This window comes from Spinacia oleracea, chromosome 6 (genome assembly GCF_020520425.1).
Source record: "Spinacia oleracea cultivar Varoflay chromosome 6, BTI_SOV_V1, whole genome shotgun sequence".
Taxonomy (NCBI): Eukaryota; Viridiplantae; Streptophyta; class Magnoliopsida; order Caryophyllales; family Amaranthaceae; genus Spinacia; species Spinacia oleracea.
This window is the reverse complement of record NC_079492.1, coordinates 122,530,641-122,550,166: the sequence shown is the minus strand read 5'-3', so window position 1 is coordinate 122,550,166 and position 19,526 is coordinate 122,530,641. Positions and strand designations below refer to the sequence as shown.

The following is a 19,526-nucleotide window of genomic DNA, read 5'->3' as shown; positions in this document are numbered from 1 at the left end:
GGAACAACCGTCGCAAATGTCTTTTACATGACGAAATTTTTCATTAATGACGGCTCCCTTTTACGACGGGTTCATGGCAAGAAATCCCGTCATTAATCAACGATTATTGACCTTTAGTGATGGAATTTCTAGTCGTTAATGGTATAATTTCTTGTAGTGATAATTGTAGTCTTATACTCCTACATACACCGTAAAATACATAATATTATAATCGTTGTACTTAATACTTTACGGAGTATATAGACTTGTAGAGTGCATAATATTGTAAAGAAAGAAAAAATTACAAAAGTTTACGTGAATAAGCTAGTTGCATTATTTTCATGATAATTACTTTTGTGCAGTACTATCAATGAAAAAATTTCGATCCATCCTTAAAAGTAAATGTCATTATAACCCGTTGACCAATAATTTATTTTGTATAGGAGTACACTAAATTTAATTATTTTCTTTCCCCCAAAATAGTTATTCCATAAATATGAATAAATATATATTTCAACAAAATATTTATTGAAGTTAACTTGTTTGACCACAAACGTCGAAATATATAAAAAAAATCAACCAATTCAACTTGAATTTCCAAAGGAATATATATATATATATATATATATATATATATATATATATATATATATATATATATATATATATATATATATATTTTCTCTAACACTCTTTTTTCTGCTAATCTAAAATTCTAGATTAGCCAGGCTGAGTTGGTTTTTCATGACTCCGTAGAAGATTGGGGAGATTGGGGAATTATGAATTGTCTAAAGGTAGAGATGAGCTCTCGTCCAGAATGCATACCCAGGTTTTTGGAGCTCTTGAAGATTCGGCCCGAGGTATACATATCCACATTGTTTCTGTTTCCTCTTGTTGAGTTGTTGACTTGGGCTTCGTTCTTTCACTAGAAGACTCTCTTGTGATGATTTTACGGGGATCGGGAAGAATCAACATTAGAGCATCAATTATAGGGAGCTCTTAGCCCCCTCTTAAGGAGAGAGAAAATATAAGAGGTAACTCTTAATAAATAAGAGCTAACTCTTAGCTCCCTCTTATTTAGAGGTTGATTAAGACATCCTCTAAATAAGAGGTAACTCTTAAAAATAAGAGTGGGGGTGAGGTGTATATTTATGCATACTTTTTGGCTAATTTTCTAGAAAAAAAAAGATAAAAATGTAAAAAGTATTTAAGAGTTAGTATATAAAAGTTAGTCTATTTCTTGGGTTTGTTGGTAGATAACTCTTAATAAGAGATATATGGTGATGAGGTGGACAAGGAGAGAGATTAAGAGTTGGCAAATAAGAGTTAGCCTTAGTATTGATTCTCTTAGTGATTGTAAAGGGGGAGCCTTTGGTTACAGATTAGGGGTGTAAATGGGTCGAGTCGAGTATTATCATGTTCATGTTTAAGCCTATTCAATTTAGTTGTGTGTACAAGGCTTTAAGCCTGATTTTGGGTTTCATATTGATCTCTAAATCTCGCCTATCATGAGTGATTATGTGGGGGGGGGGGGGGGGGGGGGGGGGGCTAGGTGTGCAAGCGAGTTGAGTTGAGTATATTATGTTCATGCGTAAGCTTTTCTAGCGTAGTTATGATTTTAAGTCTTTAAGCTCGAGATTGAGTTCCAAATCTTGCTGAAACTTAGCTCATTTTTTGATTTAGAATATCCCAGCTCAGTGTGTTTATCACTTGTATAACTTTACATACTCAAAATTCTTTTTTAGGTTGTAGGTTGGCATGAACGTGCATGATCTGTGCTCGTTTTGGTTTGTTATATTTTCTTGTTGTCCTATAGAAAAATTGCATATTACATTGTTGTAATATCAATTTTTTAATTGTTAATGATTTGCCATTTCTCTTGTAAAGAATGCTTGCAGTTCAGGTGTTCACCTATTGGGTGTCATTCAGTAAAGCTCTATTATTGTAGTCCTGCATTTTTTAGAAATCTCTGATCATTACCTTTACTAATCAAGAGCCTTCATTTGAGCTATTTCCAAATGATCAGGTTGTGTATGTTTCTTATGTACTATTTTGATTCGTTTGGGTAAACGTGTTCAAATCCGGTAGAAATTTGGTATTGTAGCCTTGTAGTAGGTGTTTTATTAGCGATACAACCTTTAGCTAATATTTTTTTGGGGAGAGGTTCCATTTTCAATAATCCTGAAGCTAGGTTGCACCTAATTCCTAGGAATTTTTTATAACAATTAAAGACGGTAATCCTGATTTTCCATATATTAAACTCTTCCTGTTTTATTTTGAAAATTAATCATGGAATGATTTTATATGTATATAATATATGATTGGTTTTTGTGCACTTCAATAGTATTTTGATTTGTGTTTTAGGGATCTGGAGTTTTTTTATTCAATTTAAGGATTTGTTTGTTTCTTTCTTTGTGTTTTAGGGAGCTTGAGTTTTTGTATTTAATTTAAGGATTTTTTTTTGTTTTCTTCCGATCGACCTTAGTTGTTGTCATGCACCTACAAATCCCAGTAGTAGTAGGTTGGTCACGAGATTCAACAACATCCAGATACATCCAGGTACTCTTCTTCGGGTTAAAGATTGAAGGACATTACCTTCTTTCCTATAAGTATTCGAATAAGAAGACCCGTAGTGCCTTTATTGTTGCGGTTTTTGCTATGCGAAGATATTATGCTCTTTCTGCCGGCCACGGTCATGTCAGAGTGTCACGGTAGAGACACTTTACTAGACTTGAGTACTTATTGTGCTTCTGTCAGGATAAGGAGTGTATCTTGTATTCCTATACTAGATTAGCTTCCGTGCGATGCACGATTTTAACCAAAATTCTTTGTTAAGATTTGTATAAGAAGATATATCATCTACATGCATTGTTACTTGTTAGTTGTTAATATTCTTATTGAAGTTAGATTAATCGAATGTTATAAATTCTCGATAAAAAAAAATGTTTGACATGATCTGTGTGATTATTTTATTTATTTAACCTATATGCTATTCTAACTTAAAGAAGAATAGTAGCAATTTATAAAACATATACTTCTTATATGATAATATGAAATTTGAATTAAGACATCATGTATGTGATCATTATTTGATCACAAATTTGAAACAAAGGTTTTGTCTAAAAATGCGAGTAACAAAAGTTATATTGTTAGAGTGGTAGTTAGAGAATTGTTACCGGATTAACACAAAGATCATAGGTACAAATTGATCTTAGCAATCATTAATTTTATCGTGTTCCTTAAAATCGTTATCATTAGTTCATTATAATTAGACCATAAGACACAATGTTTATCTTGTTTCATCGGGCTAATTAACTTCAAAATTATAATTTTGACTGGGTTAAGTTGCACCCTCACATTAACCAAATTTGTACCAAGGCATTAGAAAATAGCCAAAAAAATCCGTCACAAAATTTAGAGGCAGTCCAAGCTAAAGATTACAAAAGAAGAAAGGTCGTAATGTCTCTTTATCGCTGTCAACATTATAACTATTCTTATCAAGATTTTTAATGTCCAGCAACATCATATCACCCTCAGAAAACCAAAAATTAAAAAGAAAAAGCCAGACCGACAAAAATAACAAATTGAGAATTTGAGATAGAAATCTATAAATAATTCCCAAGAAAACTAAAACAGAAGTAAAAATTGAAATTAAGCAAAACTTAAAACGAAACTCATTATTTTTTACAGGAACAAAACATCTTCTCTGTACTTCAAAACTAATACATTTAAATTAGAAAATAAAAAGAGAGGAAATTTTCTCACAAAACCCAATCTTTTCCTAGAAAAATTATAGTCAAGAAATAATTGACCTTCAAGGATCCACGACCTGCGATATTCACCAAATTGAAGTTTAAACAAAATTTAGCAAAAATAATACCAAGAAACTGAAAAAAGGAAAAAAAAAATCCAAAATAAGATCGTTGGAACTGTAGTCTCCGGTGCAACGAGATTGTGCCTGATCTATCCAGATGAAAAAAAAATCAGTTCATTCCCTAAATTGGATATTGTGCTTGAATTTGCAAAATAATTTGTAAAGTATTTAATTAAAAAATTAGAAAATTTTGATGTGGTAAGATATGATCCTATACTATAGCTTGAATTTTCATTAGATATTTGAGGAAAAGGAAGCGAAAAGAATGGACATGGAGAATTACAGAGGGAGAAGGGGAATGAGCGGTCACTTCAATTCCCAAAGGAAAGAAAGAAACAGATGTGTTCTACTCCTTGAATATTGTCCAGTGAGAGCCAAATACTCCACAATCCATATAACACACGAAGAAGGGGGAAAAAAACTCGGTAAAGATTAAGTTTAGGCGGGAAAATATTAAAGGAGAAAGTGACATGTGTATAGTTTGGAGGGAAGGATGATGTCAGCGGTATTTCTTTTAGTAATAGTTATAGATGTTGCAAGCTTTTGGAGACAAAATGAAGCACTGGCAAACGCATGTTCAAATGCCTATAAATGTGGATTTGAATCTAGGTTGGCTATCCAGAATGGGGAAAACCAAAAAAACAATGTAATCCGATTTTTTTTGTTTTATTACAATAAGATTTTATTGGATAATGTAATGTAAGTAGTACAAAGCATAATAGCATGAGTACACATGTAATCAGGTCCGTATTATCAACTACGTGCAAATAAAACATCAACATTGTTTTTCAAGCATTTATCATAAATTTGTAATGCTCGTTTATTACATAATATCTTTACAAAATAATTTTTTTATACATTGGGGGATCGTGCGCGCTAGCACACGATCCAACAACTAGTTTGTACTCATTACTTATTACTCATTACTTATTACTTATTACTTATTACTTATTATTTATTATTTATTGTAATAATAATTAGAAAAGTTCAGACCAGACCAAACCAGAATAGATCAAACCAGACCAGCATGAATCAGACCAGACCAGACCAGCAAAATGAAAAATCAGACCAGACCAGACCAGCATGAATCAGACCAGACCAAACCAGACCAGACCAGCATGAATCAGACCAGACCAGACCAGCAAAATGAAAAATCAGACCAGACCAGACCAGCATGAATCAGACCAGACCAGACCAGACCAGCAAAATGAAAAATCAGACCAGACAAGACCAGCATGAATCAGACCAGACCAGACCAGCAAAATGAAAAATCACACCAGACCAGACCAGCAAAATGAAAAATCACACCAGACCAGACCAGACCAGAACAGAGCCTAAGTACCTTCATTAAATAACTATTTAATGAAACTCTCTCGGCGCACGACTGCTATTGAACTCCTACTACATGATCGATTTGTAATATTATTTTTTCAATAAATCACTAACATATTCAGATTAATTTCACTCTAAGTATTTATATGATCCTACTTATAACTCTATATAGTTTTAGATGGTAAGTCCGTAAGTCGTAAGATCCAGGTCTAGATTATAATAACTACAACGTGGTACGTTGCGTACTATGAACGCGGCGAATAACTAAATAACACTTTTTGTAGGAGGTTGTTTTTTCGCATATTAAATACTTCCTCCGTTTTTTATTACTCGCAACGTTTGGACTTTTGCCACTATTCATATAATCTACTTTGACTATTCTTGGTGCTTTTTATATAAGATAAAACATAGTCATTTGGGATCTTGTTAGATTCGTCTCAATGTGTATTTTCAAAATATCAAATTTTTATAATTTTTGCATAAAGAGAATTTAAGATATAAATGATCAAAGTTGTGCATTGGCATGTGTGAAACTAACAAACGTTGCGAGTATTAAAAGACGGAGGAAGTATGTGTGGAAACACACATATCAACTAAAAGACAAAATAGGAAGTACCATTCATATTAAAAAAGTACTATTCTGTAAAAAAAAAAAAGTATTATTTTTATTTAAAAAAGTACCATTTAATTTCTTTTTTTGTCATTTTTCCTATTTTGTCTTTTATTCTAATATGTATTTGCCCATACATATCTGATATGCGCTTGTACTTCCTCCTTCTTGTAGTGGGGAATTTTATGATTTCAATAAAAATTTTATGATTTCAATAAATCTATCACTATCTAGCAGAATAAATCATGCATAAACGGATACAATTGTTATGCATATAAACGAATAAAAAAAATTAGTGGCAAGCTAGCAGGATTGATTAACGGACCACAAGAATGTTTTCTTGGTGATCCGAATGTGTGTATAAATAGATGATATATCCTCCTCGATCAACCAAACAACATCACAACAAACTTACTACTACTTCGTAAGTAATTTCAAAGTTCATCAGATTACCTCCGTAAGCAAGACAATGGCTCACCTGCTTTGCATCAAAAAGAAGGCAATGGAAGTGATCTTCCAGGTTCAAACTCGCATAATTTCCTGACTAGTACTACGTATTTATATTTATGCATACGTAGTAGATTATTTTTTATCTATTTCCTAATTCCTTATAGTCTAATTATATGCATGTTATTAACGTTGTTTTTGTTTTTTATCTCGGCTCTCAGAAGTCGCAGATGGTTGAACAGTACGGACCTTACGGTTCTCAGTGTCCCGAAAACTACAGCTTTAAACTTCAAGAAGGTGAAAGTATCAAGGAAGTCATCATAAGGCATGGCTACATTGTTGATGCTATTGGCTTTGTTGTCGCTAAGCCTTGTGGAGGTACCTACACCAAGATGTTTGGTGGCAGCTGTGGGAATCAATCCAAGGTTAATGCTATGATCTAAGCACCCCTGTCCTACAAATTATTTTATATATATACGGATGTGAATGATCTTAATTATCTTAGCTTATTTTGCAATTTAGGCCTAATGTTTTTCCTTTCCAATATGTGCATTTATTCATATAGATTGTACTCAAGTGTGGTGAAAAGATAACCCAAATTTCCGGCACATACGGAAACTACAAGTACCAGAACAACCAATGCTCCATCGCTACATTGAAAATCCACACCAACTTATGCCCATCTGGATATGGACCATATGGACAAGGAAAGGGAGTTGATTGCCCACGTGCTTTTGCATCGCCATGCCCACTTGACGGCCCTGTTGTTGGAGTGTTTGGAAGGCACAACAACTACCTCGAGTCTGTTGGGATTTTTGTCAAGAAGACGGTATAAAATGTTATTACAAAAAAATTGAAATATGTTTGATTAAAGCTAGTATGACTCGGCTAATTTTTTTTCATGTGAAATATTTATCAGGATTGCCCATGCGCTTAAGTATGATATTCTGCAGCTCTCGACAAACAAAATGCAAATGTTACATGTCTTTGTTTTCAATAAGCCATTATATCTACTAAGTATAAAGTGGCCTCTCAACTCTAAAGAGTGATTTGTAATAATCATTATCTTGAGTGATTGTTGTATCGTTCTTCATTTATTTAGACTATAATATATTTATATATCTGATCTAACTTGTTGTCTTTTTACAGTCTGTTATTTTAATTGCTCCAGTTTGACTTTTACAGACACTAACTTTATCTTTTAAAAGTTTATAAATTATAATTATCCATCAATAAAATTTCGACATTAATTGTTAGGCTTTAACTTATTGTTCGAATACTTTTTTTTGACATATTAACATACATAAATAAGGAGTTTCAACTTTCAACTGCAACCCAACTACTACTAGGCCTTTAAAAACCCTTACAATACCCAGACAAACAAAACGAACATTATTTGCTCTTACAACCTTAAAACACAAACTAAAGTAATTGATCTTCTCGCCGTCCCTTGAATGTTGGACCAATTTAGCGGGAGAACAACCTTGAACCTAGTGTGCCAGAGATCCTACCTCACGTATATTTCCTGTAATTTACATTCGTTTTTTGGCCGGTGAAGCTTGGGTAACCACTATTGAGATGGTCTCTTAGTAAGGTCATGTTTTTTTGGAGCTGAGCTGAACTGAACTAAACTAAATGCTCCTGAACTGAACTGAACTGAACTGAACTGCATGTTACTATAATAAATAGTAAATAGTAAATAGTAAATAGTAAATAGTAAATAGTAAATAATTAATAATTAATAATTAATAATTAATAATTAATAATTAAGCTGCTTGTGAGGGGAATGTGTGCACGAGCTTATGTATTGTCGCAAGATGCTTGAACAAGATGATTGGAAGGTCAAGGTGATTCATGCACGTATATCGTGAGGGTAATCAAGCGGCGGATTGATTTGCTAATCTTGATGTCTCTCAATCTAATTATTTTCTTGTTTGAGATAACCCCCATTAGAATTTAATCGTATTTTAGAGGAGGATACTAGAGACGTGGTTTTACCGGGATTAGCCCCTCCGTCATTAGCTTGTCTTTAATTTCTTTGCTTTTCTTTTGTATGTCTTGAAGTTGAAGCTTCTCATTTGAATAAAAAAAAATGATTAGCAAATTAAGATCCTACTACCTCCGTTTATAAATATGTTTACGGTAACTATTTGGCATTTGCACAAATATTAAGACAAATATGAAAAAATTAGTTGAATATAATAAAACATGGATAAAAGTAAGAGAAATGTGTAAAAATGTGGGTGCATGTAAGAACGGAATGAATAAATTAAAGTAAGAGAAAGTAAGCGGAAAAATGTAAATATTATGAGGTAAAAATGGTAAAATAGTAAATATTCATTTTCAAAATTAGAATAAAGCAAAGTGTAAAGAACATTATGAAACTGACTAAAACGAAGAGTGTACGTAAAGATCTTTTTGAAACTGATGTAGTATTACTCTAACAGCCCGTTTAGTAGCCAATAATAAAAGGTGAGAATGAGATAATACTAAGGGTTATCTTTGACAAGAAAACTAACATCAACTTGATGTCCTGATAATGAGACATTACCACAAACTTGGTGTATTTCTTCATTTGTTTACACTCCCAATATCACTCTCCAATTAAATAGTAATGGTTGAACTAACATTACCATGGAAATGGATATTGATTTTACTTACAAATTTACATACAAATTCATTCATTGACACCGTTTATGACTGATTACTAATTAAATGAACTGTAAATATTTATCCAAGTAGGATCAAAATCCTACAAATTAAACATTATGAACGTAAGATCGTATTAGATATTTAGATGGTAAATCAATTTAGTAACATAGTATTAGACGGTAAATAGATTGAATTATATGGTAAAGGGTACGGATTTTGCCAAGGCAAATTTTGATATATCCAAGGCAAAGAAGCTACCCAATATCCTTAATCTTATAGTGCTATATATGCCAGTTTATAAAACTGAATCAAATCCTTCCTATTATCTTTGTTGCCAAAATTATAAAATTATAAATATACAAAATTACCACTTATTTCACTTTCTATATATATTTAATTATTTATTACATACACCACTTTGGTAATTAATTGATTGTCGTTATAATCATTTAGACTATTAGTTTGTTGCCTTGGTCATCCCTTACCCAATCATAACTTTTCATTAATAAGATCCCGTATTATCAAAAGAATTGTACTTTTGAAGGATATTATCATTAAAGTTTGTAGAGGTAAATTGCATTACTCTTTTTCATCAATTCTTTTAGCAACTGATAGATTACAATGTTACTTGGAGTTAGTTTTAAAAAATTTCATTCGAATATTTTTTAGCAGATTATTTCAACACATAATAAATCTCCCTTTAATTATTTATACATAATATACACTACAAGAAATTGTACAATTAACGACGGGAAATCCCGTCGCGGAAGGCCAATAATCGTTGATTAACGACGGGGTTTCCTGTCGCGAACCCGTCATTAAAGGGGGCCGTCGTTAATAGAAAATCCCGTCGTTAATCCGTCGTAAAAGACATTAGCGACGGTTGTTCCCGTCTTTGTTTGGTTGTTAGACCCGTCGCAAGACCCGTCGCAAAAGGCTTTTGCGACAGGATTTTTGATCCGTCGTAATTAGATTGTCGTTAAAGATACAAATTCTTGTAGTCTAATATGTTGTCAAGTTTTCCATCAACAAATCAACAATCAATTTAACATGACCGAAGATAATAATCAAGAATTATTCAGTAGAAAATTTCAAACTCGTGAAGAACTCCTTGACGAGGTTAAGAAGTTTAATGAGTCAAAAGGATATGTCATCTCCATAAAGGATTCCCGCAAAGATCGTTATGTGACCCTTGGTTGTGATAGAGGCGAGTTTATCGAGATAGGCGTAAAACATTGATTACAAACCAAGATAGGGAAACAAGCACTCGTCTTATAGATTGCCCGTTTCGAATATAAGGTAAGCTAAAACACAAGATAATGTTGTGTTACTTCTGAAAGCTTAACATGTGTCATGCAGAACCATGAACAAATTACGTTTATGTACTACGGCTACACTTCAAAAAAAAATATTTTTGCTTTTATACCTTACGAGTAGTATTTGATAGAAATTGTTATATTTCATTTTTTTTTATATATAGAATTATGAATAAGAGCTTTGTTTATGTTTCTTTGACAAGTTTTGTATTAATTATGTTGAAATATTTTATTTTATCCATGGTGTATTTTGCTATTGGATCTATGACACTTCAAAAAAAAATTGAAACAAAGTTTCGTAAAACCATGAAAAGAGCAATGGTCGCCAATTTCTATAAACAAGATGAAGCAATCTAATCATGAAAGAGATATCACCAAAGTGGTGCATGTATTAATATAGAAAATGAAATAACTAGTGATTTGGTATATTTTAGTTTTATAATTTTGGCAACAAATATGGTAGGGAGGATTTGATTCAGTTTTATAAACATGCATATGTGGCAGTATAGGATTACGGATATCGGGTGGCTCATTTGCCTTTGATATATCAAAATTTGCCTTGGCAAAATCCGTAGCCTATGGTAAATTGTAAGATCCGGATTCAGATTTTTAGCAAACTAAAACGTGGTACTTTGCGTACTATGAACGCAATCGAATCTCCATTAAAAATCAACTTGTAGTGGAGAATTTTCATTTGAATGAATCTATCACCATCTCATTTTCTTGATTCACTTGCATAAACGTATACTATTCTTAATCATCCAAACGAATAACAAAAGATAAATGGCAAGCATGATGGATCAATGGACCACTCGAATATGTTCTTGGTGATCCAAGTATGTGTATAAATAGACATCCTCCTCAACCAAATAACATCACTGCAAACTTCCTACTACTATCTAATTAGTAATCTCCAAGTTCATCAGTCTACCTCACTAAGCAACAAAATGGCTCAACAAGTCGCCCAGGTTCGAATTATTTTACACGCTATTATTTCTCTTTCTTAATGCATACAATTTAATTCATTCATCCACTCCTAATAGTACGTCTAGATACATGCATAATGTTATTGACGTTGCTTTTATCTCGACTCGTAGAAGCATATGGTTGAACAATACGGACCTTATGGTTCTCAATGTCCAGAAAACTACAGCTTTAAACTTCAAGAAGGTGAAACTATCAAGGAAGTCATCGTAAGATATGGCTACATTGTTGATGCTATTGGCTTCGTCGTAGCCAAGCCTTGTGGAGGTACCTACACCAAGATGTTTGGTGGCAACGATTGTCGTGCCAAGGAGTCAAGGGTTAGTGTTATGACTAAGCACCCATAAATTTTCATACGTGATACTTCCTTGTTTAGATTTTGGTCCTCTAATGTTTTTCCCTTTATACAGATTGCACTCAAGTGTGGTGAAAAGATAACTCAGATTTCCGGCACATACGGAAACTACAAGTACCAGAACAATCAATGCACTATTGCTACGTTGAAGATCCACACCAACTTATGCCCAACTGGTTATGGACCATATGGACAAGGAAATGGAGTCGATTGCCCACGTGCTTTTGCATCGCCATGCCCAATTGATGGCCCTGTTGTTGGAGTGTTTGGAAGGCACAACAACTACCTCGAGTCTGTTGGGATTTTCGTCCAGAAGAAGGTATAAAATGTTATTACAAAAATTTGAAACATATTTTGTTTAAGATAATTAATATGCACTATGTTAATTTGTTTTCTTGTGAAATTATTGATCAGGATTGCCCATGCGCTTAAGCTCTCAGACAACAAATATGAAGTTGTAACGTGAATTTTCTTTGTTTTCAATAAGCCACTATATCTACTAAGTATAAAGTGGTCTCTCAAGAGTGATTTGTAATAATAATCATGATCTTGAGTGAATGTGTTGTATCGTTCTTCGTTTAACGTACTAGACTATAATATATTTATATATCTGGTCTAGCTTGTTGTCTTTTCATCACGAAGTATTGCTTCTGTTATTTTGATTCCTCCTCTTTGACGTTAACATTTGTTAATGCATAATTTTAACCATTAATTAAAAAAATAGTAAAAATGCCAACGAGGTATATGTTAATAAATCTTGACACAAAACCTTTGTTATCATTAAAACCAGAAAAATTTGCAAAGAGTAATTTAATATTTGTCCGATCTTCTAAAAACAGTATCACATATGATTAATTCATACATAATCCACACTTTAGGAGGTATCTTCCCTAAATGACCCACTTTATCTACGAGGCTACGATCTTAATAGCAAGTGAGTTTTTTTATAAAAAAAAAAAATTATGCAAGCCATGTGTCGCTTTCTAAGTGGACTATGTTATTTAATTAATAAAAAAAAACTATCTTCCTCTCCACCATGGCCCCATTCCCCTCACTTCACCTTCACCAATCCTTCGACAATGCCCAACCAATTTCTACCACCTTCACCAATGCCCAAACAATCATTTACAACCCTGCATTATATCAATTTCTATCAAGTCATGGTTAATCAGAATGTTGTCAAAAATAACTATGTCTTTCACAATAGGCAGACTGACTATCATTTACAACCCTGCATTATATTTGTTAAGATCTTAGAGATGATTTTATACAAAATAGAAGAACAAGCAATGGGCGTGAAATTTTTCACATCACACGCATTTGAAACTTTAGCACCAGAGTAACACAAGTACAATTCATAACCTTGGCCAAGAAACCAGAGTCAAAGAATTGTTGAATATCATGAACAATATCAGGCCCTATAATATTCCAGGCGCGTTTAAAAAACAACACATTATAACCGTCAATACCTGGGGATTTGTGATCATCCATACAAAACAAAGAAAAACGAATCTCCTCTGTTGTGATAGTAGAACATAGGAAAGAATAATGTTGAGGAGAAAGAATGCCTTTATCCGCCATAGGTAAAGTGTCAGCAGCAAGCAGCAAGCAGCAAGCAGCAGCAGCAGCAGCGCCCATTAAATTGACATAGAAGTTTCACACTTCCTCTTTTATGAGTTGATGATTTTGAATCCGAGAACCACCATCTTTGACTATTAACTTGATTTTATCCTGACATCTTCTTTCTTTTGCATAAGCATGAAAGAATTTTGTTGCCAGCTTTTTTCTTCAAGTGTGCTCAGCTCCATTTTTCTAGCTGCATCTGGGACTTCTTTTCTGCATCAATAAACACGTTATTAAGAGGATCCATGTTAAGCTGGTGTTGAATACCTGTAAGGAGAGATTCTAGCAGCTTCAATCTTTTCAACAATACCCTTAAAATGCTGAGAATTTAAAGCCTTAAGCTTGCCTTTAAGATGTTTAAGCTTAAACCAGATATTTACCAGCTTATTCTTATGGGTATTATGTTTCCAATTATCAACGATAATAGTAGAAAACTCCTCATGATCAACCAACATACTCAGAAAACGAAAAGGCATCTTTCTAGGTGAATCTCCAGTGGATAGATCAATCATAATGGGATAGACGTGATCAGAGACTCCCCTCTCAAGCACTTCGGTAACAGCAAGTCAGCAACATGGTAGAGATTTAACCAATTCACATGGTTATTAATTTTATACATTATTAATGATTTTGGAAAAAAAAACTTTATTAAAATGAAAATATTTATCACTAAAAAATTTCTTTATCCGTCCCACATTACTTGTTACACTTTTCTTTTTCGTCTATCCAGATTAGTTATTACACTTCTAAATTATATATGACCCAACAATTATTATATTGTCTCTCTCTTCCCACTAAATATTTTTTTGTCCCCACACCCTCTCTCATTCAATTAAAAAAATACCCACTAATGGGGTTGGATTGGGGGCATGTTGTGATGTGTGAGCAAACACATCACAAGGGTATCTTCATAAATTTACACCAACATCAAACAAATTAGAAATATGACAAAACGAATAGGACAACCGAAAAAAGGACAAAATTAATAAACAAAAGAAAAGAGAATGACAAAAAAAGAGGAGAGAGAAAGTGACATGAAGTACCATTTCTCTTTTACAAAGTGTCATTTTCTCAAAAGAATAGTACCATTTTTTTTTAAGTGTACCATTTCTTTAAAAACAAGTACCATTTTTTAACAAACACCATTTTTATTTACAAAATACCATTTTATTTCATTTTTTGTACCATTACATCATTTGTTCATATCCATAATCGGTCCAAAAAAATATGACTGCAAGCAGTTTTGTCTTTTCACTATTTTGTCTCTTTGTTGCTGTTATGTTTTTGGTGATACATCACAACCTGGGATTTTGACTTCCTCCCCCACTAACTCCTATCACATGTATTTTTTTAATAAAATAACAATTGATAACCAAACAACCACTTATCGAAGTCAGCGAGGCGACATGCTGTGATGTGTGAGCAAACACATCACAACGTCAAACATGTACCATTTATTTAAAAAAGAGTGTCATTTCATTAAAATAGAGTACCATTTTGTTAAACAGAGTACCATTACAATAAATAATATGTACCATTTCATTAACTTTTTTGTTATTATGTTTTTACAAAAACATATATAATAGCCTGCGATTTTGACTTCCTCGCCACTTATCACCTAAAACTAAAGATGGTTGTGGGTCGGGCCGGCCCGAAGTCCGACCCGACCCGGCACGAAAAAAGCACGGCCCGGCACGAGCACGCAAAAAGCACGGCCAGACACGGGCACGAAGTCGTGGGTCGTGGGCCGTGGGGCGGGCTTGGGCCTTACTTTTTTGGAAAAAGCACGACAAGGCACGGCACGACTCGACCCGACAAGACTAAGCACGTTAAATTTAGTCAAATTATCCTTAGGCACGACGGCCCGGCCCGGCCCGGCACGAAAGCACGTGGGCTTGGGCTGGGCCTTATTTTTAACTTTTCGGCCCGGCACGGCACGGCACGAAACAACGTGGGCCTGGCGTGGGCCCGGCACGGTTAGGCCCACGGCCCGTGGGCTCGGCACGAAGCACGGCCCGGCACGGCCCACAACCATCTTTACCTAAAACTATATGCAAAGGTAAGTGTAACGAGTAATTTGGGACGGAAGGAGTAATAACTTTTACAAATATAAGGGTAACTTTTAAGCATTTGAGTTAACTTTTACTCCGGTGTACAGTATTTATTGTACACCACTTGTTAATAAGAATTTATCTGTTTCGATATGATCTGATAGTTTATTGTGAGTAATTTTTTTTTTTTTTGGTCTTGTCTGGTCTGATATTTTCTGGTATGGTTTAAGCTAGTCTATATTTCTTATTTGGTGGGATTTTAAGAAAAATAAGTAATACTCTCTCGGTCTCTTTTTATTTGCTCCATATTCATTTCTGGGGTGTCCCTTTGATATTATTCAATACCTTAAATGAAAAGCTTTCTCACTTAATCACTCTCTATCTTTATCTTGTAGCTTGGAGTCTTGGGTACACTGTATCAACTCATATACCCCCTCCATTCCAAAATATTCTTTAAATTTGGTATTTTATACGCTATTTAACGACTAACTAATGTGAATTAAGATTCCTCAATTTTTTTATTTAAACAAGACAAATTACGTTTATTTATACTCCCTCCGTATTTAAATAGGAGATACACTTATCATTTCCAGCCGTATTTAAATAGGAAATACACTTGTCATTTTTAGTAACTTTTCAACTCCACCATCTAATTAAACACTTTGTAACTCCAACCCCACTACCACATTAAATAATCAATTTCCCCACCCATACCTCTCCAAAATTTAATTTAATAACACAATATGGAGCAAAGAATTGATTTTTTGATTAGGAATTAAAGTCCTTGAATTATAATTTAGGAATTAAAGTCCTAGTTAATTCCAAAATATTATGAGATTAAGGTACTAATCATACTCAAATTTAGTTTGATTAAGTCTTATAAATTGAAGGTATTGTTGAACTCATAAGTATACACAATCACATCTTTACTTTTTTGGTTTTGGTCATCAATTTAATCCGGCCATGATTTAAATTCCAATAGGGATGACCGGAATATAAAGTTCGTGTTTCGTGTTTGATTGATGCGGCGAACTTCCTTAAATAAAAAATTTTAATTATTACTTCTTAATAAATCTAACTATATTTACAAATTTTTTTTTTTAAATATAGTCTTTATTTAATACGGAGAACTACTATGTACACATATGATTAATTTAGGGTTTATTCAGCTTTTAAAAAAAAAGGAAAATTTGGTAATATTAATCCAACCTTTGGCCGATTTTCTTTTATTAATCCCACCTACGACATATTTTTTAATAATCCCACCTTTACTACCCGACGACTTTTATTGGGCTTAAGTGGCCGGTAATCGGTGAAAAAGTCAACGAGATGGTGATGAATTGATGATGATGACTGAATATATCGAGAGAGAGTACTGCCATGTAGAGAAATAATGCCGCTTACAACAGTTTTATGACATGTTGGGCCCAATAAAAGTTGTTGGGTAATAAATGTGGGATTATTAAAAAATATGTCGTAGGTGGGCTTAATAAAAGAAAATCGGTCAAAGGTTGGATTAATATTACCAAATTTTCCTAAAAAAAATGAATGATCTAGTTGCAGGGGAAATTATGATGCAGATTGATAGATTTAAAATTGATTGGTCACTCCTACACCCCACGAGTTTAGATAAAAGTATGCAAACTTATATTATATTATTGAAAGACTAATAAACATGTCAAATCATTTGTGTTTTCTAAGATAATAATCAGTAAAAAGACCATGTCATTGAATTTTAAAATCCTATATCTTAACCCTAAAATCAAAATGTTTAAAAGTTGCTCCGGTATAATATAAAAATTATCTATTTTTTAGTGATAAAACTTTTCACTTTGATAAAAAATATTCTTTCAAAATCACTAATTTAATAAAGTTAAAAGTAACTATATAACCCTTAAAAATGTTTATTCATCAAAAAAATAAAATTACAACATAAAAATTACTTAAAACTGGATAAAAGTTACCTCGACACAATAAATTTACTGTACACCTAGTGCATATATATATATATATATATATATATATATATATATATATATATATATATATATATATATATATATATATATATATATATATATATATATATATATATATATATATATATATATATATATAACTTTTGGCTAAGTCGTTTATATTTGAAAAGTGGACTTCAATGGAATAAAATATGACATTTTATCTTTTCTCTATCCCTAACACCAAACACAGCACCAACAACATTTATCGAACACCAAAAATATTGGAATATCAAATAAGATTACATACACTTGTCGTTAATCCAACGTTTCTCATAATTTTACAAATATGCATCATTTTCCCACTATTTCTAAAATGCCACTTTGTAATTAAAAAACCAATGATGTCTTGGCTTAGTGGTTAACACTGAGGGCCTGTGTACAATAGGTCTCAGGTTCGAATCCCCCCGCCCCCATTTGTAATTTATATTTGCCATTGTGGCTCATTCACACCAAAAAAAAACTTTGCAATTAAAAAAATAAACAATATTGTTTGGTTACCCCATATGGCCATACTTCACATGTCAAGCTCTCCATGCATGAAATTGGTTGTTCATTTCATGTTTATGAATACCAACTAGCTTTTGAGCCCGTTCAAAGAACGGGCGGTTGTATATTGGTTGTTCAGATGTCTTTTGAAGTTTTAATTAGTGAGTACTTGTGATTTTTTGGTAACATATGAATTAAATAGAGGTGTAATTTAAAGGTTGGAAAAATATAAAAATTATAATGATGAATAAATATTGGATGTTAAAGTGGTGGAGTGGAAGAGACTAATACATATAGTAGACTATTAATAACTTGATGTTGAATAAGGAAAATGGAGTGGAAGAGGCATTAGAAGTTGTAAAACATAAAAACAGTAAAGAAAAATTGAGAAAAAAAAAATTGATGGATTGAAAGGAGAGATGCCACATGGCTAATAATAACCTATGGTAAAAATTATAATGATGAATATATATTGGATGTTAAAGTGGTGGAGTGGAAAAGACTAATGAGTATAGTAGACTATTAATAACTTGATGTTGAATAAAGAAAATGGAGTGGAAGATGCATTAGAAGTTGTAAAACATATAAACAATAAAGAAAAATTGAAAAAAAAAACAAAACAAAATGATGGATGAAATGAGAGATGTCACATGGCTTCTAAGAATGAGATGCCACATGACTTCTAATAACCTATGGTTTTCCTTTTTAAATACTAGGTATAGATTCTTAAATGATTACACTCTCTTCCTTTCTCTCTCATCTCTCTACTTATTTTATTATTTTTTAGCGTAGATTTTTCTTATTAAGGAATGTACAATACACTTATGATATTCGGTAATCTTTTAGCATTATAGACGGAAACTGTTCTAACATCCCATTTGCACATACTTTATAAATTTGTTCAAATTTATAATATGTAGTCAATTTAAATTTATAATTTTCCACCCTCATGTTCAACTGGGCTACCGGATGGGAAAATTTGATGAAGAAATTTATTAAGGAGTAGGACATATTTTAAATTTAATGTGAAGATACCATTCCGCGATATTGAATTAATGATGCCATCCCACTGTCAGCTACTCATATTTAGCGCTGTTAAAACGGTTACTCGAGTCGGGTCAGGGTTTGGTCATCTCGGGTCTCCGATCATGATCTGATCGGATCGTGTCAAGTCATTTTATTACCGGGTGCAGGTCAGGTTCAGGTAGGATTCGTTCAGCGTGAATTTTTGACGGGTCAAGTCGGGTTATTTTTCCATTTCGGTATAGGTCGGGTTCGGGTAAGGTCTTTTTTAGTCGGGTACAATTACGGGTTCGGGTAAGGTCTTTTTTAGTCGGGTACAATTACGGGTTCGGGTCTTAACGAGTCGGGTCAAGTTCAGATCGGATAATTACCGGGTCGGTTAAAATTCAGGTCGGGTTTACTATCGGACACGGGTTAAAATCGGGTGATAGCTATCAGGTCTAGTCAAGTTTTATCCTTATAATTAACTTTTATAAATTTGGTTAAATTTGGTTTAGCGATTTTCACTTGTTCTAGATTAGGTAATTATTAAAAATAATATTAACTTGATTTAAGTTATTATTTAGTTAGGTCAATAACAAATCGGTTTGTCAACAGGTCGCGTAAATTAAGGTAATGAGTTGTCACGAATTGAGTCAATAACAGATTTCATCGGGTTATAATCGGTTTCGGGTTGACATCGGATCGGGTGTTGAATCGGGTTCATGTCATTTTTCGGTCGGGTAAGCTGACTCAATTTTGTTATCGGTTATATTTCGGTCGGGTGTCAGGTT

The 19,526-nt window shown here is 33.0% G+C and overlaps 2 protein-coding genes across 2 annotated transcripts; both read left to right on the top strand.

The window, feature by feature from the left end:
• The first annotated feature begins 6,156 nt into the window (after positions 1–6,156).
• Positions 6,157–7,373, top strand: LOC110788844 (mannose/glucose-specific lectin). The gene is made up of 4 exons (XM_021993480.2): positions 6,157–6,315; positions 6,464–6,667; positions 6,808–7,071; positions 7,162–7,373. The coding sequence occupies exons 1-4, from the start codon at positions 6,265–6,267 to the stop codon at positions 7,177–7,179; spliced, it is 537 nt and encodes a 178-aa protein (XP_021849172.1). The 5' UTR covers positions 6,157–6,264; the 3' UTR covers positions 7,180–7,373.
• A 3,652-nt stretch (positions 7,374–11,025) lies between these two features.
• LOC110788845 (mannose/glucose-specific lectin-like) lies at positions 11,026–12,183 on the top strand. The gene is made up of 4 exons (XM_021993481.2): positions 11,026–11,178; positions 11,308–11,514; positions 11,605–11,868; positions 11,964–12,183. The coding sequence occupies exons 1-4, from the start codon at positions 11,158–11,160 to the stop codon at positions 11,979–11,981; spliced, it is 510 nt and encodes a 169-aa protein (XP_021849173.1). The 5' UTR covers positions 11,026–11,157; the 3' UTR covers positions 11,982–12,183.
• Positions 12,184–19,526: the final 7,343 nt, after the last annotated feature.